Consider the following 18,581-nt stretch of genomic DNA (forward strand, 5'->3'; position numbering starts at 1 on the left):
CCAGTTAAGAAAAGATAACTTTGCAACTGAAAAGAGATAATTCTGTAATGGTGATAGATTAAACTGAACAGGTCAATGAAGTTCCACAATAGAGTTTATTTATATTGTGTTATAGTCACTATTTATTGAGTGCTTGCCTTGTGTCTGTGGTAATATGGGTGAGAGTTATCCTATGGATGAGAAAACTAAGGAATAGAGAGGTTAACTAAATTGCCAGGTGAGGCATTAGAGTAAGGAACTCACGTTTGACAAGAGCCCAGGTTTATGGAGTCACATTTTAAAATTGAAATTCAGAATCCCTATATGAATGGCATTTTCTGGATTAAGGCTATCTATGTTCTTCCTAAATAAAAATTGAATAGCCTTTAGATACCCTGTAAAATTGAACCTTAATATAATGAATGTGTTGGTTTGTAATCTATGTAGGATATTTTTCTCTTTAATGTTATATGAAGTTCTATAATTCTGGAGCTGGAAGGACTCCTTTGCTATAAAATGATTCAACTCCTTCATTTTACATGTGAGCAAAGAACTTCCCTGAGGTCTTAAAATCAGTTAGCTTCAGGATTAGAAAACAGTCCTCCAGCCAGTGCTTTTTTCGTTTCACTTTAATTTCTTTTCTAATCTGTTTCAAATGTTAGAGAAGTAGATTGCTAATTTTTCCCTTCTCTCTCCTTTTCTTGCTGTGTAACAGAGTTGTAAATGCCTTTGATGAATTTTTTTAAATTGTAGTTCAAATGATGATTACTTAACAAGTGTAGTTCATTTAGCAGATACCTACCTACCATCTATTACAACTGACAAAGGGAAACAAAATAAAGAGATGTTTCAGATGATGGTGGTGATGGTGGTCTACCGGACCAAAACAACCTAAGGAAAACAATTTCTTCATTTGGAGGGAGCTGTAGGCTGGAGAGCTCGCTCTCAGAGTTCTCTTCCTTCTCACAGGAAATCCTCTCTTAGACCATACTGTCATATTCTCACCAAGGAAAATTTCAGTGTTAAAATGTCATTGCATGGAAGACCTGCAATTGGGAAAGGAAAAGGAACTAGCCAAGATTCTGCATCATGGTTTTATACGTAAACTTCAGGCCTCTTGGTCAGACATCACCTTTCCCTCTCTAGCTGCGTCCGAGGATCCCTGACCAATGTCAGGGAATGGGCAGAGAGCTTCTCACATATTGAGGCCTGGAGTAACTGATCAGTGCTGTCATTTCTTTAAAATATATTTGCTGAGCTCCAGGTACTGTGCCAGGTACCAGGGATGGAAAGATGGATATGATAGATATTGTTTCTGCCACACAGAGCTTGTAGACCAGCAAGAGAAACAGATGTAATATGTACCCTGTATTTTCTCCATTCTCAAGTGCTTTTTCCTGATAATTTTTCTGAAGTTGGCAATTTCTTACAATTAACTGTGAATATTTAATGTGGTAATGTTTCTCATTCTGTCCTATTTAAAAGTACATTTTATAATCTGTGGTGGTTTTGAATCATAAAATCACAGCGCTTCAACAAATAATCACAGTTACCATAAGGAAAAATACAGGGTTCAATGAACACTATTTTAAGGAAGCACTTTTTAAAAATGTTTTATTGCTTATGCTAATATAGTTGTCCTATGTTTTCCCCCTTTATTCCCCTCCGCCCTGCATCACCCTTCCACCAGCATTCCCCACATTGTCTATGGGTTGTACATGTAAGTTCTTTGGCTTCTACATTTTGTACACTATTCTTAACCTCCTCCTGTCTATTTTGTACCTACCATTTATGCTTCTTATTCCCTGTGCCTTTTCCTCCATTCTCCCCCTCACTCTCTCCACTGATAACCCTGTGATTCTGTTCCTGTTCTAGTTGTTTGGTTAGTTTTTGTGTGTGTGTGGTTTGGTTGTTGATAGTTGTGAGTTTATTGTCATTTTACTGTTCATATTTTGATTATCTTTTTTTTAGATAAGTCCCCTTAACATTTCATATAATAAGGCCTTGGTGATGATGAACTTTTTTAACTTAACCTTATCTGTGAAGCACTTTATCTGTCCTTCCATTCTAAAATGAAAGCTTTGCTGGATAGAGTAATCTTGGATGTAAGTCCTTGCTTTTCGTGATTTCAAATACTTCTTTCCAGCTGCTGCTTGCTTGAAAGGTTTCTTTTGAGAAATCAGCTGCTAGTCTTAGGGGAACTTTTTTGTGGGTAACTGTCTCCTTTTCTCCTGCTGCTTTTAAGATTCTCTCCTTATCTTTCATCTTGGATAATGTTAATTATGATGTGCCTTGGTGTGTGCTCCTTAGGTCCAACTTCTTTGGAACTCTCTGAGCTTCCTGGGCTTCCTGGAAGTCTAGTTCCTTTGCCAGATTGGAGAAGTTCTCCCTCATTATGTTTTGAAATAAGTTTTCAATTTCTTACTCTTCCTTTTCTCCTGGCACCCCTATGATTCAGATGTTGGAAAGTTGAAAGTTGTCCCAGAGGTTCCTGAGCCTCTCCTTATTATTTTGAATTCTTTTTTCTTCATTCTGGTTGAATGTTTATTTCTTTCTTTTGTTCCAAATTGTTGATTTGAGTCCCAGTTTCCTTCCCATCACTCTTGGTTCCCTATACATTTTCTTTTATTTCACTTTGCATAGCCTTCACTTTTTCCTCTATTTTGTGACCATACTCAACCATTTCTGTGAGCATCCTGATTACCAGTGTTTTGAACTGTCCATCTGATAGGTTGGCTATCTCTTTGTTGCTTAGTTGCATTTTTTCTGGAGTTTTGAACTGTTCTTTCATTTGGGACTTTTTTTTTGTCTTGGAGCACCTGTTATGTAGTAGGAGGGGAGCCTTAGGTATTTTTCAGGGTGGGGCAATGCATTTTGCTATGTTGTGATACTGTATGTGGGGGAGGGGTCAGAGAAGGAACAATGCTGCTTGCTATACTCTCGTCTGACTTTCAGTCAATTCCTCCGCTGCCCACAAGCAAATTGGGCCCTAATGATTCTGATTTCCTATGGTGGTTTTGTGTACGTTCTAGGACCCTGTGGGTCTGTCCAACAGATTCCTGTGAGGCTGGGTGTTTCTCCTGCCGCCGCCTTAACCCCTACAGGATTTTTCAGTGAGGTTTTTGAGGCTTTATTTTCCTGCACTGGAACCCTGGGCTGCATGGCCTGTCTTGCTCCCCAGTTGTTTCTCCCAGTTTATCTGCATGCAAATATTGGACCACCTGCTCCACCAGCCACTGCCTTGCCATGAGTCCTCTCTACCCTGGCTGCCTGTCTCTGCCCTTCCTATTGGTCTGGATGAATGTTTCTTCCTTGGTTGTTGGACTTCCATACAGCTCAATTTTCTGGCAGTTCTGGTTAGTTTTTGGCTTTTAAATTTGTTGTTCTGTCAGTTGTGCAAGGAGGCACAGTGTCTCTACTTACACTTCCATCTTGGCCAGAAATTTGTGTATGAATCTGTTTTCTTCTTCAGACTGTAGGTGGATAGTGTACCTAAGAATCACATGGGGAGGTCACTGAACATGTACTTAGGAATGTCTGGGATTGTGTCAGCATGGTGCAAGTTCAAAGAGTTCCCCGGGCAATTCTGATACAGGTGGTCTGTGGTGGACTCTCAAGCTGTGATTTGCAACCTGGCTGCACACTAGAATCACCTGGGGAGCTTTTAAAATGACCAGTGCTCAAGCTGTGCCCCAGATGAAATCAGAACCTCTGAAAGTGGAAATCCTGCCAGGCAGCAGGATTTTTGAAAGCTCCATAGGTGGTTCCCACTCACATTCAAATGTAAGAACCAGGGCTAGAGAGAGCTGAGGAGTGGAGTGGTGGTGGTTCAACTGCACTGCACCTGGGAATGATCTGGTGCAGATTTTGATTCAGCAGTGCTGGGGACAGGGACCTAAGATTCTGCATTGTGGTCAAGCCTCCAGGCGATACCAGTGCTACTGCATTTTGAGGAGCCTGGGAAGACACAGAGCCAATCCAGAAGTTTTGAAAATTTTTTCTCTTGTCTATAAGACCACCTTTTTTCTAATAGTTCACAAATTCAAGTTTGAGAACTGGACCAACTGAAACAGAATTACTCAGGCGTTCTATACAGATACAGGTGGTTAGTCTCACCACTAGAGATTCAGAATGACTAACAATGATGTTAGTAGCAATACACATGTGCAGGGCTTTTCATGTTCAGTACCATCTCATTTAATCCTCACTAGAATTCTATGAAGTAGGTACTATTACTGTCCCCATGATCCAGATAAAGTGAGCCCTGGGGGAGTTGACTAATCTTCCCTAGGCCACACATTAAGTTAGGGTCAGTACTCAGAACACCCTCTGCAAACTCTATTTTTAAAGTTCCCTAGATGCTAATGTTTTATCTCCCCATGAAAAGGGAAATCTCAAATAAAGGTACCCTATATTTTCTGAAAAGGTGTCCCTAAATACGAATTTGTTTATATTGAATTAAATAAGAATCTCTTTGCATTTAATACATGAAAATGCATCCAGACAAAAAGCGTATCTTTGAAATAATGTGGTAATTATCTGATAAGACAGTAGTAAGAGTTTTCAGAGATTTATTGAGCATAGATGAAGGCCACTCAACTGTCTTCCAATAGAAAATGGAAAAAGTTGAGGTACATCAATATAAGGGAATGCCATTCAGCCACTACTGATTGTGGTTGTAGAATGACATTTATTAGCACGGAAGAGAATTCAAAATAGAACAAGAGATATAAACAGTATTTATACATGATTTCATTTTTGTTTAAAAGTTGTAATTATAGAAAAATATATTTATGTAAAGAATAAAGTTAAGGGAAGTTATACACCAAGGTGTTAATAGTGTTTCTGTCTGGATGGTGGTGGAGTGTGTCTGCCTCCCCTCCCCTCCCCCCCCTCCCCTCCCCTCCCCCCCCCCTCCCTCCCCTCCCCCCCCTCCCCTCCCCTCCCCCCCCCCCCCTCCCCCCCCCCCCCCCCCCCCCCCCCCCCCCCCCCCCCCCCCCTTCCTTCCTTCCTTCCTTCCTTCCTTCCTTCCTGTTTTGTCTCATCTGATTATTGGTTTAGCATCTTCTTTGTGGCCAACACTGTATTCAGCACTGTGGTAAATAGATGGAAGTGTTTGGGTTGATCCCACACTTACAGAACTAATTGGATCTAGAGTAACCAGAAGTTTATCTGCCATGTTTCTATTGAGTATACCTATAAAGGACACCTGTCAGTGAACTTGTGGTTCACTGCCAGCCATCTCTCCTGTCTCCTTCCTTTAATCCTTCCATCTATCATTCATCCATCATTTAGCCATCCGGCCTGTCAGCCAACCATCCAACTTTTTTCATCATTCAACAAATGTTCACCAAGGATCTGCTTCTATTTATGAACCAATTGTGGAGAGATGAAAAAGATACTCCTCTTCTCTAGATGTTCATTGTCTTGTTTTTCCTAAATAAACTTTTTATTTTGGAATAATTTTAGATTTACAGAAAAGTTGCAAAGGTGGTACAGAGAGTTCCCATATACCTTCACATTGTTTTCAGTTTTCTTCTGCTATCACCTTAAATTACCATGGTACATTTACCGAAACTGAGGATCCAATATTACTATTAACTAAACTCTAGACTTACTCAGATTTCACCAGTTTTTCCAATAACATCCTCCTTGTTTTCCAGGATCTACTCCAGAATACTGCACTGCATTTTCTTGTCAGATCTCCTTAGTCCCCTCTGGTCTGTAGTAGTTTCTCAGACTGTCCTTGTATTTGATCACATTGACAGTTTTGAGGAGTACTGGTCAGTTGTTTTGGTGGAATACTTCTTAATTTGGGTTTATCTTATGATTAGACTGGGGTTATAGGTTTTTGGAAAGAATATCACTGAGGTAAGATGCCCTTTTCACCACATTATGTCATGGGTTATCTGGTATCCACATAGCATCCCAGGTGATGGTAAACTTGATTACTTGGTCAAAGTAGTATATGCCAGATTTCTCCACCAAAAAGTGGCTTTTTTTTGGGATGTGATTCACTAACTCCAGCCACTGTCAATGAGGAGAAGGATTAAGCTCTACTCCTGGAGAGGGTAGTATCTACATATATAGTTTCAAAATCTTCTGTAAGGGAGACTTGTTCCTTTATCTTTATATATTTATTTATTCCATCATTTATTTATATCAGAATGGACTCATAGATACTTATTTTATACTATGGGTTATAACTCGATACTATATAATTTTATTTTGTTGCCCATATTGGTCCAATCTTGGCCATCGAGAGCTCTTCAATTGGCTCCAGTGTCACCTTGACAACCCCCATCCTTCTGTTTGTTGAGCACTTCCTTACTTTCTAATATATAAGATGCTCCATGTTCATCTTGTTATTTTCCCTCCCTCAGCCCTAGAATTCGCTATGTGTCCAAGGAGCCCTGATTCCTTTTATCAAAGAATGGTATTCTGAAATTAAGAGCTAAGTGCTCAATAGTCATTGTCTTTTGAGAGAAAGGGGACCCAATAAGGGAATATGTTATGTATAATGTACAAAATGCTGTGGAGGCAGAGAGAACAGAGTGACTACTTCAGTCAAAGGGAGTCATCACTGAAGAAATGGTACTTGTGTAAAGTTTTCCAGACAGAGGTCAGAGTTGTGGGTTTTGGAATGGTAAGAAGTGGGTGGAAACATGTCAGCAATCAAGGGCATCTGGCTTTTTAATTTGGTCTGACCATAGATGTACAATGGCGGTGGCACTTTGATTTTTCTCATTATATAAAAATTAGTAATTTTCACATCTCTTTAAGAGAGGATTTCTTCTATGCGAGCCCTGACAGTTGACAGTCCTTCCTGCCCTCCTCCTCTCTCTCCCTATCTTCCTTTCAATCTTTCTTTCTTTTAAATTTATTTAGTTTCTACTCTCTGCCAAGCCCAGTGCAAGGTACAGAGAAGAATTTGACATCTCTGCTATCAGGAAGTTCTGTCATCTGTACCTACATCATTTTGCTTCCTTTTCTTCCCTTTTGTCCTTCACCAAGTATCTAATTGTACAGCTTTTACAGAACAGCATAAAAAGGGAAGAGTAATTATTAGCATTATCTATATTGTGAATCTGACATGACACTTGACCCACTCAGAAAGTATTTTCTGTTCACAGATAACAATTGGTGTATATGATCCCTGTAACTTAGCCCAATACCCTGGATGGCCTTTGAGGAATTTTTTGGTGCTAGCAGCTCACAGATGGTATGGTATTTATTGTGTGTGTGTGTCTGTGTGTTTGTCTGTATGTTTTGGACAATGTGTCTGCCTATATCTGCATTTTTTCATTTCTGACCCGGAAACCAGACGATGTCAGTTAAATCAGTCATGATCTAATTTCCATCAATGGTGAGCCCCTAAATGGGTCTGTTGCAGGGTTGCAAACTATGACCATAATGTACTAAAGATATTTTAGAAAACGACAAGGCAAGTAGCCAGAGGTCCTGACCATGAAAATCTTTTTAAAAAATATTATTTTATCATTGTTCAATTACAGTTGTCTGCATTTTCTCCCCACCACTCCCCCTGACCGCAGCCAAACCCACTTTCCTCTCTTGCTTCGACCCTCTCCCTTGGTGTTGTCCATGTATTGTTTATAGTAGTTCCTGAAAACCCTATTCCCCATCATCCCCTCCCACCTCTCCTCTGGTTACAGCCAGATTGTTCTTAATTTCAATGTCTCTGGTTATATTTTGCTTGCTTTTTTCTTTTGTTGATTATGTTCCAGTTAAAGGTGAGATTATATGGTATTTGTCCCTCACTGCCTGCCTTATTTCACTTAGCATAATGCTCTCCAGATCCATCCATACTGTCGCAAAGGGTATAAGCTCCTTCTTTCTCTCTGCTGCATAGAATTCCAGAATTACAGAATTCCATTGTGTAAATGTACCACCATTTTTTGATCCACTTGTTTACTGATGAGTACTTAGGTTGCTTGCAACACTTGGCTATTGTAAATTGTGCTGCTATGAACATTGGGGTGCATAGGTTCTTTAGGATTGGTATTTCAAGGTTCTTAGGATATAATCCCTGCAGTGAAATTGTTGGGTCAAAAGTCAGTTCCATTTTTAGTTTTCTGAGGAAATTCCCTACTGTTTTCCACATTGGCTGCACCAGTCAGTCTACGCTCCCACTAACAGTGTACTAAGGTTCCCTTTTCTCCATATCCTCTCCAACACTTGTTTATTGATTTGTTTATGATGGCTATTCTGACCAGTGTGAAGTGCTGACTCTGAAATTCTTATCTTCTCCCTTCAGCTATCTGGCTTGCTTTCAGACAGGATTATCCTATTGCTTCCAGCCTCTTTTTTCTAAACCTAAAATAATTTAAACACTAAAAGGGTATCTAAAAGGCCAATATACATTTGAAAAGATGCTCAACATCATTGGTCATCAAGGAAATAAAATGAATCACTACTCATTAATAGAGAAAATAAGATACCAAAATGAGATACTGCTACAGCCTCACCAGCATGACTTCATAAATGAAAATACCAAATGCTGTAGAAGATGGGGAGCAACTGAACCTCTCAAACTACTGGAAAACTGGCAGTATCTGTCAAAGTTAATATCTAGCTCAGCAATTCCACTTTAAGGTATATATTATACATAAATATTCACTCAGATATAAGCAAAACACATATACAGGAATGTTTATAGCAGCATTATTCTGAGCAACTTCAAACTGGAGATTTCCCATCAAGATGGAGGTGCAGTAGATAGACATGCTTCGCCTCCTCGTGCAACCAGAGAAAGAATTATAACTATATCTCAAAACAAATAAAACTGAGAACCATCAGAAAATTGAGCCGTATGGAAGTCCAACAACCAAGGATTTAAAGAAACCACATTCATCTAGACTGGTAGGAGTTGTGGAGTCACAGAGACAGGTGGAGAGGCAGTGGTAGCAGCAGAACAGACAGTCCCATATTTATGTATGGTGGATAAAAATCAGGAGGATACCTTGGGAGCAAGTGATCCCAGCCCCAAGCTAGACTGCACAGCCCAGGGTTCAAGTGCCAGGAGGATAAATCCCTATAACTTATGGCTGTAAAAACCAGTGGGAGTTAGGGTAGCAAAAGAAACTGCCAGATTTTCAGGAAACTCTGTTTAAAGGGCCTGCACAGACTTAGAACATACACAACCCCCCCCACATACACACACACTGGGATTCACCACCAGAGCAACAGCTGGAATGGCATCAGTCACATATGGGAAGTAGGTGAAGTGGCTGGAAACAGGGTGAGTGCCAGGCAAACTTCTAGAAGCTAGGCTGTGGCATTATTCCCTCTCTGAGCCTTCTCCCCATGCAGAGCCACAAGGTGGTAAGGTGGGTTGCCTTGCCCTGGCAATTATATAAGGCTCTGCCCCACACAATTTACAGGTGCCTTTTCTACAACAGGCCATGCTACTAAGACAGGGAGTCAAAGCAGCTCTACCTAATACCCAGAAACAAACACTGGGAGGCTGCCAAATTGAGAGACAAAGAAATATGACCCAGATGAAAGAACAAAACAATACCCCAGAAAAAGAAATAGTGAAACAGGTAACCAACCTATCAGATACAAATAGTGGGGATCAGGTTGCTCAAAGAACTCATTGAGTATAGCAACAGCATAGTGGAAGAAATGAAGGTTAAGTGAAATAAAAATGTACAGGGAACCATCAGAGGAGGAGATAAAGCGGGGATTCAAGTCAATGATTTGGAACATAAGGAAAAAATAAACATTCAACCAGAAGAGCAAGAAGAAAACAGAATTAAAAAAAAAAAACAATGATAGTATAAAGAACCCCTGGGACATCTCCAAAGATACCAACATCCGAATCACAGGGCTGCCAGAAGAAGAGGAAGAGCAAGAAACTAAAAACTTATTTGAAAAAAATAATGAAAGAAAACTTCTATAATTTGGCAAAGAAAATAGACATGCAAGTCCAGGAAGCACAGAGAATCCCAAACAAGTTGGAGCCAAAAAGGACCACACCAAGACATATCATAATTAAAATGTCAAAGATTAAAGAGTGAACCTTCAAAGCAGCAAGATAAAAGCAGAGAATTACCTACAAAGGAGTTCCCATAGGACTATGAGCTGATTTCTCAAAAGAAACTTTGGAGGCTAGAAGGGACTGGCAAGAAGTATCCAAAGTGATGAAAAGCAAGGATCTACAACCTAGATTACTCAATCCAGCAAAGGTATCATTTGGAATGGAAGTGCAGAAAAAGTGCTTCCCAGAGAAGGTAAAGCTAAAGGAGTTCATTGTCACCAAGTCTTTATTATAGGAAATGTTAAAAGGACTTATTTAAGAAAAAGATCGAGATTATGAACATTAAAATGTCAACAAATTCACAACTATGAACAACTGAATCTAAAAAACTAAGTAAACAATCAGAACAGGAACAGAATTATAGCTGTGGAGATCATTTGGAGAGTTATCAGTTGGGGAAGGGGGAGAATAAGGGGAAAGGTGCAGGGATTAACAAGCACAAACTGGTAGGTACAGAATAGGCAGGGGTATGTTAAGAACAGTATAGAAAATGGAGAAGCCGAATAACTTATATGCATGATCCATGGACATGAACTAAGGGGGATTGCTGGTAGAAAGAGAGGTACTATGGGGAAGGGGGCAAAGGGGAAAAATTGGGACAACTATAATAGCATAATCAATGAAACATATTTTAAAAAGAATAGGAATAAATTTAAAAATTTTTTGCAAATCCAGATGACACTCAACAATGAAATGAATTGTGGTATATTCATTGCGGTGGAATACTATGTTGTGAATCTGAGTGAACTACCAATACATGTATCAATATAGATGAGTTTAAAAATCATAATGTTTGGTGAAATCATGGATATAGGAATAAATATTCTATGGGTCCATCTCTATGAAGGTCAAAACAGGCACATGCCATGTATGGGCTTAGAAATTAGAGTAGTAGTTACTTTTGTAGAGGTGGTTAATAATTGGGAGAAGCCATAAGACAAGCTCCTTTATATGTAAAATTTATGTACTTGGCTTTGTGGCTGCTTTACTTAAGTAAAAATATTTACTTAAAAAAATGAAGATAGCTAAGTTATAGATTGTTCCCAGAAGGAGAATACTTACTTATCCAGGTGGTCAGTCTATATAGTACAAATGGGCTTCCTAACTACTGTCTAAGGCAGTGGCCCCCAACCTTTTGGCACTATGGACCAGTTTTGTGGAAGACTGAAGGGGTCAGGGCGGAACACAGGAGGTCAAGCTCAGGCGAGCTCTGCTTGTGGCCCAGTTCCTAACAGGCTGCGGGACAGGTACCCATCCATGGTCCAGGGGTTGGGGACTTCTGGCCTAAGGTGTTGGCTTCATAAAATGTAAGTTCAGATGTAGAATGGGGCGACCAGAAGAACCTGCATGTTCTGGCCGTTCTTTTAATGTCTTGTGAGCTTTTCTCCTACATTTAAGATTTATTTGTCAGAATTATTTTTGTGCAATGTGGTTATTATATAAAATTCACCTAGAAAGAAATCACAGCCTATTTAGCCTTCAGCCTCTAAACACTGAGACAAAGGAAGCATATATGGATGTGTTCAGAATCTCCCAAGGTTAAGGCCATCCCCCGAGGGTGTCAAGGAGGCATCATTACAATGAATTGCATTCTCTCCAGCTGGGTTTGCTGAAGTTCTTATGTGATGTCTTTCTTTTCCTTCCTTTAAAAAAATGGGGCCTGACACCAGGAGTAGTAGTTTCCAGTCTGTTGAAGTCCTCTGCTTCCGGGACCGCACCATGCAGGGAGTTAGAGACATCACCCACAGCATCATCTTCGAAGTGAAGCTTCCAGAAATGGCATTTAGCCCAGGTAATTTGCTGATCTCTGAGAATGCGTATAATTATTATTTATCAGAAAACGAATCAGGTATAACTTTCCTTTCATCCTTTTACAATGGCAGCAGAAGAGCTAGAAAAGTACACTTTCCACCTCTTTGCCAATGTGATCACCTCCCTTGAACAGAGGGCAGTTCTGATAGGCTTATAGGAACAGAGGCAAATATTGTCCCCAGGAAATTTCTTCCAGGCTCGTTTTGCAATCTTAAGCATGTTCCCCCCACCCCCAGTTTTGTTTTTGTTTTTGTTTTTGCTTGGGACAGTCTTAATTCCTGAGCCTTCTTAAATGAAGAATGAAATATTAATGCGGTGGCACATTTATTTGTTATAAACTTAAAGTTGTGTGTGATTCCATTTTCCATACAGTAAACCAGTAAGCAAAAGTGCTATGTCTCTTTCCACATTTCGTATTCTTCATTTGGTCCTGTGTGGTGGACATCAGCTATTATCCCCCCTTTCATAAATTAGGAAACTTAGGTATATGTGCATGTGTATGTACACATATTTGTGTTTATATACATGTCACAGAGATAGAACACCTACTGAAGTTTGAGTAAAATAAAGATGATGTTAGTACCCACCACATGGAGTATTCCTTATGAGGAATCTGTCCTGTGTAGAAGACAGAACACAATGTCTGGCATGTTATAGGTGCTTAATAAATGGTGATTTACATTAATTTCCTATCACACTAAGCCCAGCCTTCTCCAAAACGATCTCTCAGATTTTTGCAACTTACTTTCCAGTATGCTTTCCAGCGTACTTCCCAGAGGACTTGCATGTACATTGTTTCATTTGCTCTTCACCATGTCCCACGTAGTTTCAAGGCACATTGCTTTCTTTAATCCACAAGTCATGTCCCTTAAAGTGTGTAAGTATTGGGGGCAAGGGGGATGTTAAAATTTCTTCTGAGATGGTATTTCTAGAGTGCAGAAGTCAAAGGATCCAGGATTGTTTCTGATGACATTTTATCAGTCATTCTTTGCTGTGGCATGATAAATGTCTTAAATAGACTTCTCAGAAAGATTGAAAGAGAAATGCTTGGTTGGGCAATTGGGGAAGCTGTTTACCTGGTACTTCAGAGCCATAAGAAACCCATTGCCTCTGCTATCTTCAGATATTTGCATTTGACATAGCACCCTCTTCTGGCACATTCTAAAATAGCTTCCATGTGATGTTATACCTTTGTTATATTAAGCCACAACTTGAGGATAGTTTTAGGGGGATGAGGTTAACTAACAAGTAACACAGGCCTGGTCTACTACACCTGGCCGGCCACCATGCACCTTTCATCCTTCACTCACTCAGTCCTGCCAACCACCCTTGGGGGAGACACTTTTCTTTCCATTTTTAAGGTGAAATCATTGAATTACTCCTTGCTACTGCCAATAGTGCTAATGCTTGATGAAGCTGGCAAACTCAGGAAACACTGTACTTTTCCACTTGAAAAAGAGGTTTTCTGTAGTCTGATAATGCTTAATTTTTTATGCTTAATTTTTGATGCTATAGTCCACCTTAATTTTTGATGCTTGATATTGAATGTAGGTTATTTAGTTTAGGAAAGGCACATTTTCTTAATTTTTTTCCATGAGAAAAGATTATCCCCTTAACTGTAAATTAAACTTGATAATAAAAAACAATTCTAAAGAGTTATTCTGTAGTGTGAACTGAAGGTATTAATTACAATGGCAGTACTTTTTAGTATTTCTAAGATATCCCATAGTTGCAGTGGCAGTGGTATTACAGGTATCCCATATCTTTTTATGCTGCTCATGGTTCAGCCAAGCCCACCACCCTCCATTGCCCATCTGGTATAAAGAGTATCCTGGCAACTGGCTGAGGGAGGCAGCAGACCCTGCTGAGAGTGGTGGAGCCCTCATTTTAATGCCTGTCCTGAGTGTGCTCCTCCTGGTCATCCAACTGTGGGAAAACAGGTCCCAAGTTTTTCCTAAGAAGTATCTTCTCATTAATTTGGGGTATGACTTATAAATGCAGTGTATATGGAGGCAGATATGATAGATTAAATATTGCCAAAATAGTATATCTAATTTTCTCAGAAATGGCTATAGTATTTTGAGTACTGAGATGTTTTAATTTGAAATATTTTGTTTTTGCCTTATGATTACTTATTGGGTTGGTCAAAAAGTCTGTTTAGTTTTCTTTGTAAAATAAAAGACACTTTTCATTTTCACCCATAATTTGATTGGTTTGGATATATTGAGTCAGTTGGCTATCTACCACAATTGGCTTCTAGTGGGTAGAGGCCAGGGTTGCTGCTTAACATCTTCCAAAGCATAAGACAGCCCCACAGCAAAGAATTCTTTGGCCAAAATGTACCAAGAAACTTCGTAAACTACTTTTATTTGGCCAAATAGTAACATGAAGCTTTGCAATCACTTTTCACATGTTCAATCAGTCACTGCACCTTCTCCATACACTGAACAAATCTTTTTTTGCATTTCAGTCACGTTTTTACCTTTCTTGAAATAATAAAGCATAGTACATTGAAAATGTTGCATATATTTTTTCATCTTCAATATTAAAATGGCTACACAAAAATTCACCAATTTTGATCATTTAAAAATATATATATATACTGATATAACAGCTGTCACAATGCAGTTTAACAAAATTGTTTCAAATTAAGTTAAAGACAACTAAGCACTACTAGAGCCATCATACAGAAAAAACTAAATAAACTTTTGGCCAACCCAATATAATAAGAAAAAGCTTAGACTGGAGTTATGAATTATAATATTACACTGTTTTTGTGCTATGTGTTAGGGAAACATTTTTTTTATTTAAAGAAAGAATAGTAAGGAAATATGGTTTAGTAATAAGTCTGAGCTTTTTCCCCAAAAAAGAATTTTGAAGTTTTAACCTCTTTATGTACTCATACTTATGACATCAGTTTTAATCTTTCATGACATTAAACATAGGCTCACACCTGAGACCTGAGTTAAAATAAGGGACATTTGTTTGAAGGGACATTTGTTTTCTGGCTTCTTTCTGTGAATGATGCTCCAGCCAAATTGGCGCCCAAGTAGCTTTCGAGGATAATTGGTCCCAAGGTTTTCCATTGGTCATCCTACCCCATCTTTTCTTGTCACAATGAAAAGATTGTGTAAATGAAATCAACACCTTCTAGGTTTCATCATTATATTAAGCAATACTATTTTTAAAAGAAACAAAGGTCAAAAGCTTAAAAGTTCCCAAGGAAAGAAAAAAACAGAGGGATTGATAGAAATCTAAAAGTTGGAGAATGGCTAAAGAACACCTGGGTTCAACTAAAAACAAACAAAATTTCTCCCATTAGTCCTGTGCATCTTAACTCTTAAGTCAAGGAGTTTCGGTTCTTTCAGGGACTTATGTAAGGCAGACATTGGAGTGGATGCTGGAAGTGTGGGTTGTGACTGGGTGAATTCTGTGTGAAGGAATTGAGACTTCATTGTGAATTTTGGGGATTCAGTGAGAAAGGGATTGAGATCCTGAGGTGCAAGGAGTATGAGTGTGGCTGCACCCCATTGTCAGGTTTCCTCCAAGAAAGCCAGGTTTCCATTAAGGTGGAGGGATAGCCAGCAAGAGTGTTATACAAAGCAACTGAGGTTTTTAAGAGGATTTGCAGCAGTAGAATAGAGCTGAATTTCCCTGAATGTGTTATCAGTGAGGGAAGGAAATACTGGGGGTCAGGTAAGTGTGGGGAACACAACACCAAATCAGATGAAGTGGTTCCTTTACTGTAGGCTTCTCAGGGGTTTAGATGGTGGTAAGGAGTGGATAGGGAACATAGAAATGGGCCTGCAGATTTTGCTGTGTCTGTTAGCCACAGGATCATTACCTACTCAGAGCATCATGCGGGACACACATTGAGAATTGTTAAAATTGGAGTCATAGAGGCACTCAGAGCAGAGGTTAAAAGAGATAAGTCAGGGAAGGGGAAAGTCTGAATGGATAAGGATGAGCTTAAAGGGGAGGGCAGCTTAACAGAGGGACAGTCCTCTTGGATTGTGACCTGCCCACAGGTAGGTGTATACAATGATGGAGTTGAGTGGCTGAGCAGAGGGACATGATGAAGATGAACAGAAGGGACCTACTGTTCATATCCCAATGGGAGCATTATCAGAAATTGTACTGCCATCACAGTAGTCTGTTTCCTGGAGTAGAGAATCTTCCACAGGGTTATATCAATCCCAAACATGACTGTCTTTATTTGAGCAACTTCCAGTAACTGCAGAAATCAAAGCAACTTGGGCTAGACTTAAAGGCTATTTCAGAAGCCCCTCTACAGGAAAGCTGTACTTGGGTCTGCTGGCCTCTGAATGAGATTCCTAGTAGCTATGGAAGATGGGGAGGCAGCTGAGGCAAGTAGATGTAAATTCAGGCCCAAGAATCTCTTTGAGAAGGAGGTGAGCCAAAAGCTTATCAGTGTATGAACCATCTTGCTGCTTGACTTACTTGTATTATTCTCTCCTTCATTAAACTTACTGTTTTATTTGCTTTAAGATTGTCCCAAAGCAGTTGGATGGGAAAAGAACCAGAAAGGAGGCATGGGACCAAGGATGGTGAACCTCAGTGAATGCATGGACCCTAAAAGGTATATTTGGGAAGACATTTTCTCCAATGGAGTTTTTGCACAGTTTAGTCCAGGGGTTGCTATGCACACAAATAATGAGTACTATTGCATTCTTTGCCGCATAACTCTTTTTTTTAATTTTAAATTTATTTAGTTATTTTTCAAATACAGTTTTTTTTTGTCAATTTCTCCCATCCCAGCCCCCCCCTCCGCCCCGTCTCCCCACCTCCCTCTCATCCCCCCCCACAGTCCTCATCCCTGTGTCTTTCATACTTGTTCTTCAAAATCCCTCCCCGTTTTTCCCCTTAAATTCCCTTCCCTCTCCCCTCTGGTCACTGCCCACTTGTTCTCTATTTTAGTGTCTTTGTTTTTATTCTATTTGCTTGTTTATTTTGTTATTTAGCTTCCTGTTAAAGGTGAGATCATATGGTATTTGTCCTTCAATGCCTGGCCTATTTCACTCAGCAGCACAATTTACAATAGCCAAGAGTTGGAAGCAACCTAGGTGCCCGTCAGTAAATGAATGGATCAAAAAATTGTGGTACATATACACAATGGAATTCTATGCAGCAGAGAGAAAGAAGGAGCTATTACCCTTTGCAACAACATGGATGGAACTAGAAAGCCGCATAACTCTTAATTTAAGTTTGGTTGTGGGAACTGGTATTTATGATGGATATCCTGAAGGGCACATAGTTTATCAGTCCATCTAGAGTCTAGACATTCTAAATTTTGTTCTTGCTTCAAGCTCAGACTCTCAGACCTGTATCATGTTTTAGTCCTTTATTTATTACCCTTTAATTTTGTCCTAGTAGCCTGTATCAAAGGACATTATAAGAAATATTTCATGGAAACCAATAATGTATTTAAGGGAGAGTGTAAGTACACCCTTTATTGAGGGACATGGAAGAAATTTGTCTTCACTATTAGGAAAAACTTTTCTCTAAAGCAGGTAGCTGGTGTGCTTTTATCTATGGACACAGTGCTTCCTAGTACCAGTCGTACTTCTCTTTTCAGCTGGGCCCTGGGAGCTCAGTATCAAATATGTGGCCTGTCACTAACAATTGCAGAGGGGTTCAATGGCATTATTCTGTACAGTAACCTTCTTCCTCTCCATTTACCCTGAAGCTTCACCTTATTTTTCCTTTGATCCTAATTTCCTGAGTATTTTTTCTTTTCTCATACAGCTACTTTCTATCCAAAAAAGGACAAGATTGGGGCATAAATGAGTGATTGACTGAATAAGTAAATAATTCTCTCATTTTCTAGGTTAGCTGAGTCATCAGTGGATCTAAATCTCAAATTGATGTGTTGGAGATTGGTGCCTACTTTGGACTTAGACAAAGTTGTGTCTGCCAAATGTCTGCTGCTTGGAGCTGGCACCTTGGGCTGTAATGTGGCTAGGACACTGATGGTGAGTTCATGGGGGCCCAGTGTTATCTTGGAAGCTATGGCTTCTGTTCCCATTTTACTGTATCTGATTGCCTTCCATCTCCCAGATGCCCCCTCTCTGCTCTCTTGCCCGCTTTTTTCTCTCCCTCTCTCCTTTCCTTTTTTCTTTTTTCAATATATTTATAATCACAAAAGGAGTACATGCTTTTATGATAAGGTAGAAACACAAAGTCTCCCTCCATTCCTATTCCAAGTTACATTTCCCAGAGTTAAGCAGACTTTGTAGATTACTATGCAGTATATCTTCCCCTTAAGTTTTCATAGGCATTTACAAATAGACATTTGTCATCTTTGCTGTTATGTATTTATAGTTGTGAAATTGGATTGTAGTATACTGTCTGTAACGTTTTTATTTTTAACTTAATGTAAAGATAATATTGTGTCTCACTATGTATTCCATATTATGTATATGGAATATTTTGTTGCAAAAGTGTGTCCTCAGTTTATTTTATCAGTGTCACATATTTTTCTTTTAGAGGTGCTGATGACATGAACATTTTACACTTTTATCTCTATATATTCATAGGGTTATTTCTTTGGGGGCAAAGTCCTAGGAGTAGAATTGCTTGGTAGTAGAACTGCTATGACATATATTTTTTTCTTCCCAAACTAAATTATCTTCCAAAAACATTATACTAGACTGTGCTCCTAGAAACATGAGGAAAAGAATGTTTTGTTTGCATTTCTTTAGTTAGCGAG

The 18,581-nt window shown here is 39.3% G+C and overlaps 1 protein-coding gene across 3 annotated transcripts in view; it reads left to right on the plus strand.

Annotated features, from left to right (window-relative positions):
- Positions 1–18,581, plus strand: part of ATG7 (autophagy related 7) — a 294,865-nt gene that overhangs the window by 55,471 nt on the left and 220,813 nt on the right. For all 3 annotated transcript variants that reach the window (XM_053669368.1, XM_053669370.1, XM_053669369.1), the window contains exons 10-13: positions 7,113–7,201; positions 11,710–11,831; positions 16,361–16,451; positions 17,700–17,844. In XM_053669368.1, coding sequence (XP_053525343.1) covers positions 7,113–7,201; positions 11,710–11,831; positions 16,361–16,451; positions 17,700–17,844 — 447 coding nt within the window. The remainder of the gene's footprint in view (positions 1–7,112; positions 7,202–11,709; positions 11,832–16,360; positions 16,452–17,699; positions 17,845–18,581) is intronic.

Source organism: Artibeus jamaicensis, unplaced genomic scaffold (genome assembly GCF_021234435.1).
Source record: "Artibeus jamaicensis isolate MK-2021 breed Jamaican fruit bat unplaced genomic scaffold, CSHL_Jam_final contig_519, whole genome shotgun sequence".
In the NCBI taxonomy this organism is placed as follows: Eukaryota; Metazoa; Chordata; class Mammalia; order Chiroptera; family Phyllostomidae; genus Artibeus; species Artibeus jamaicensis.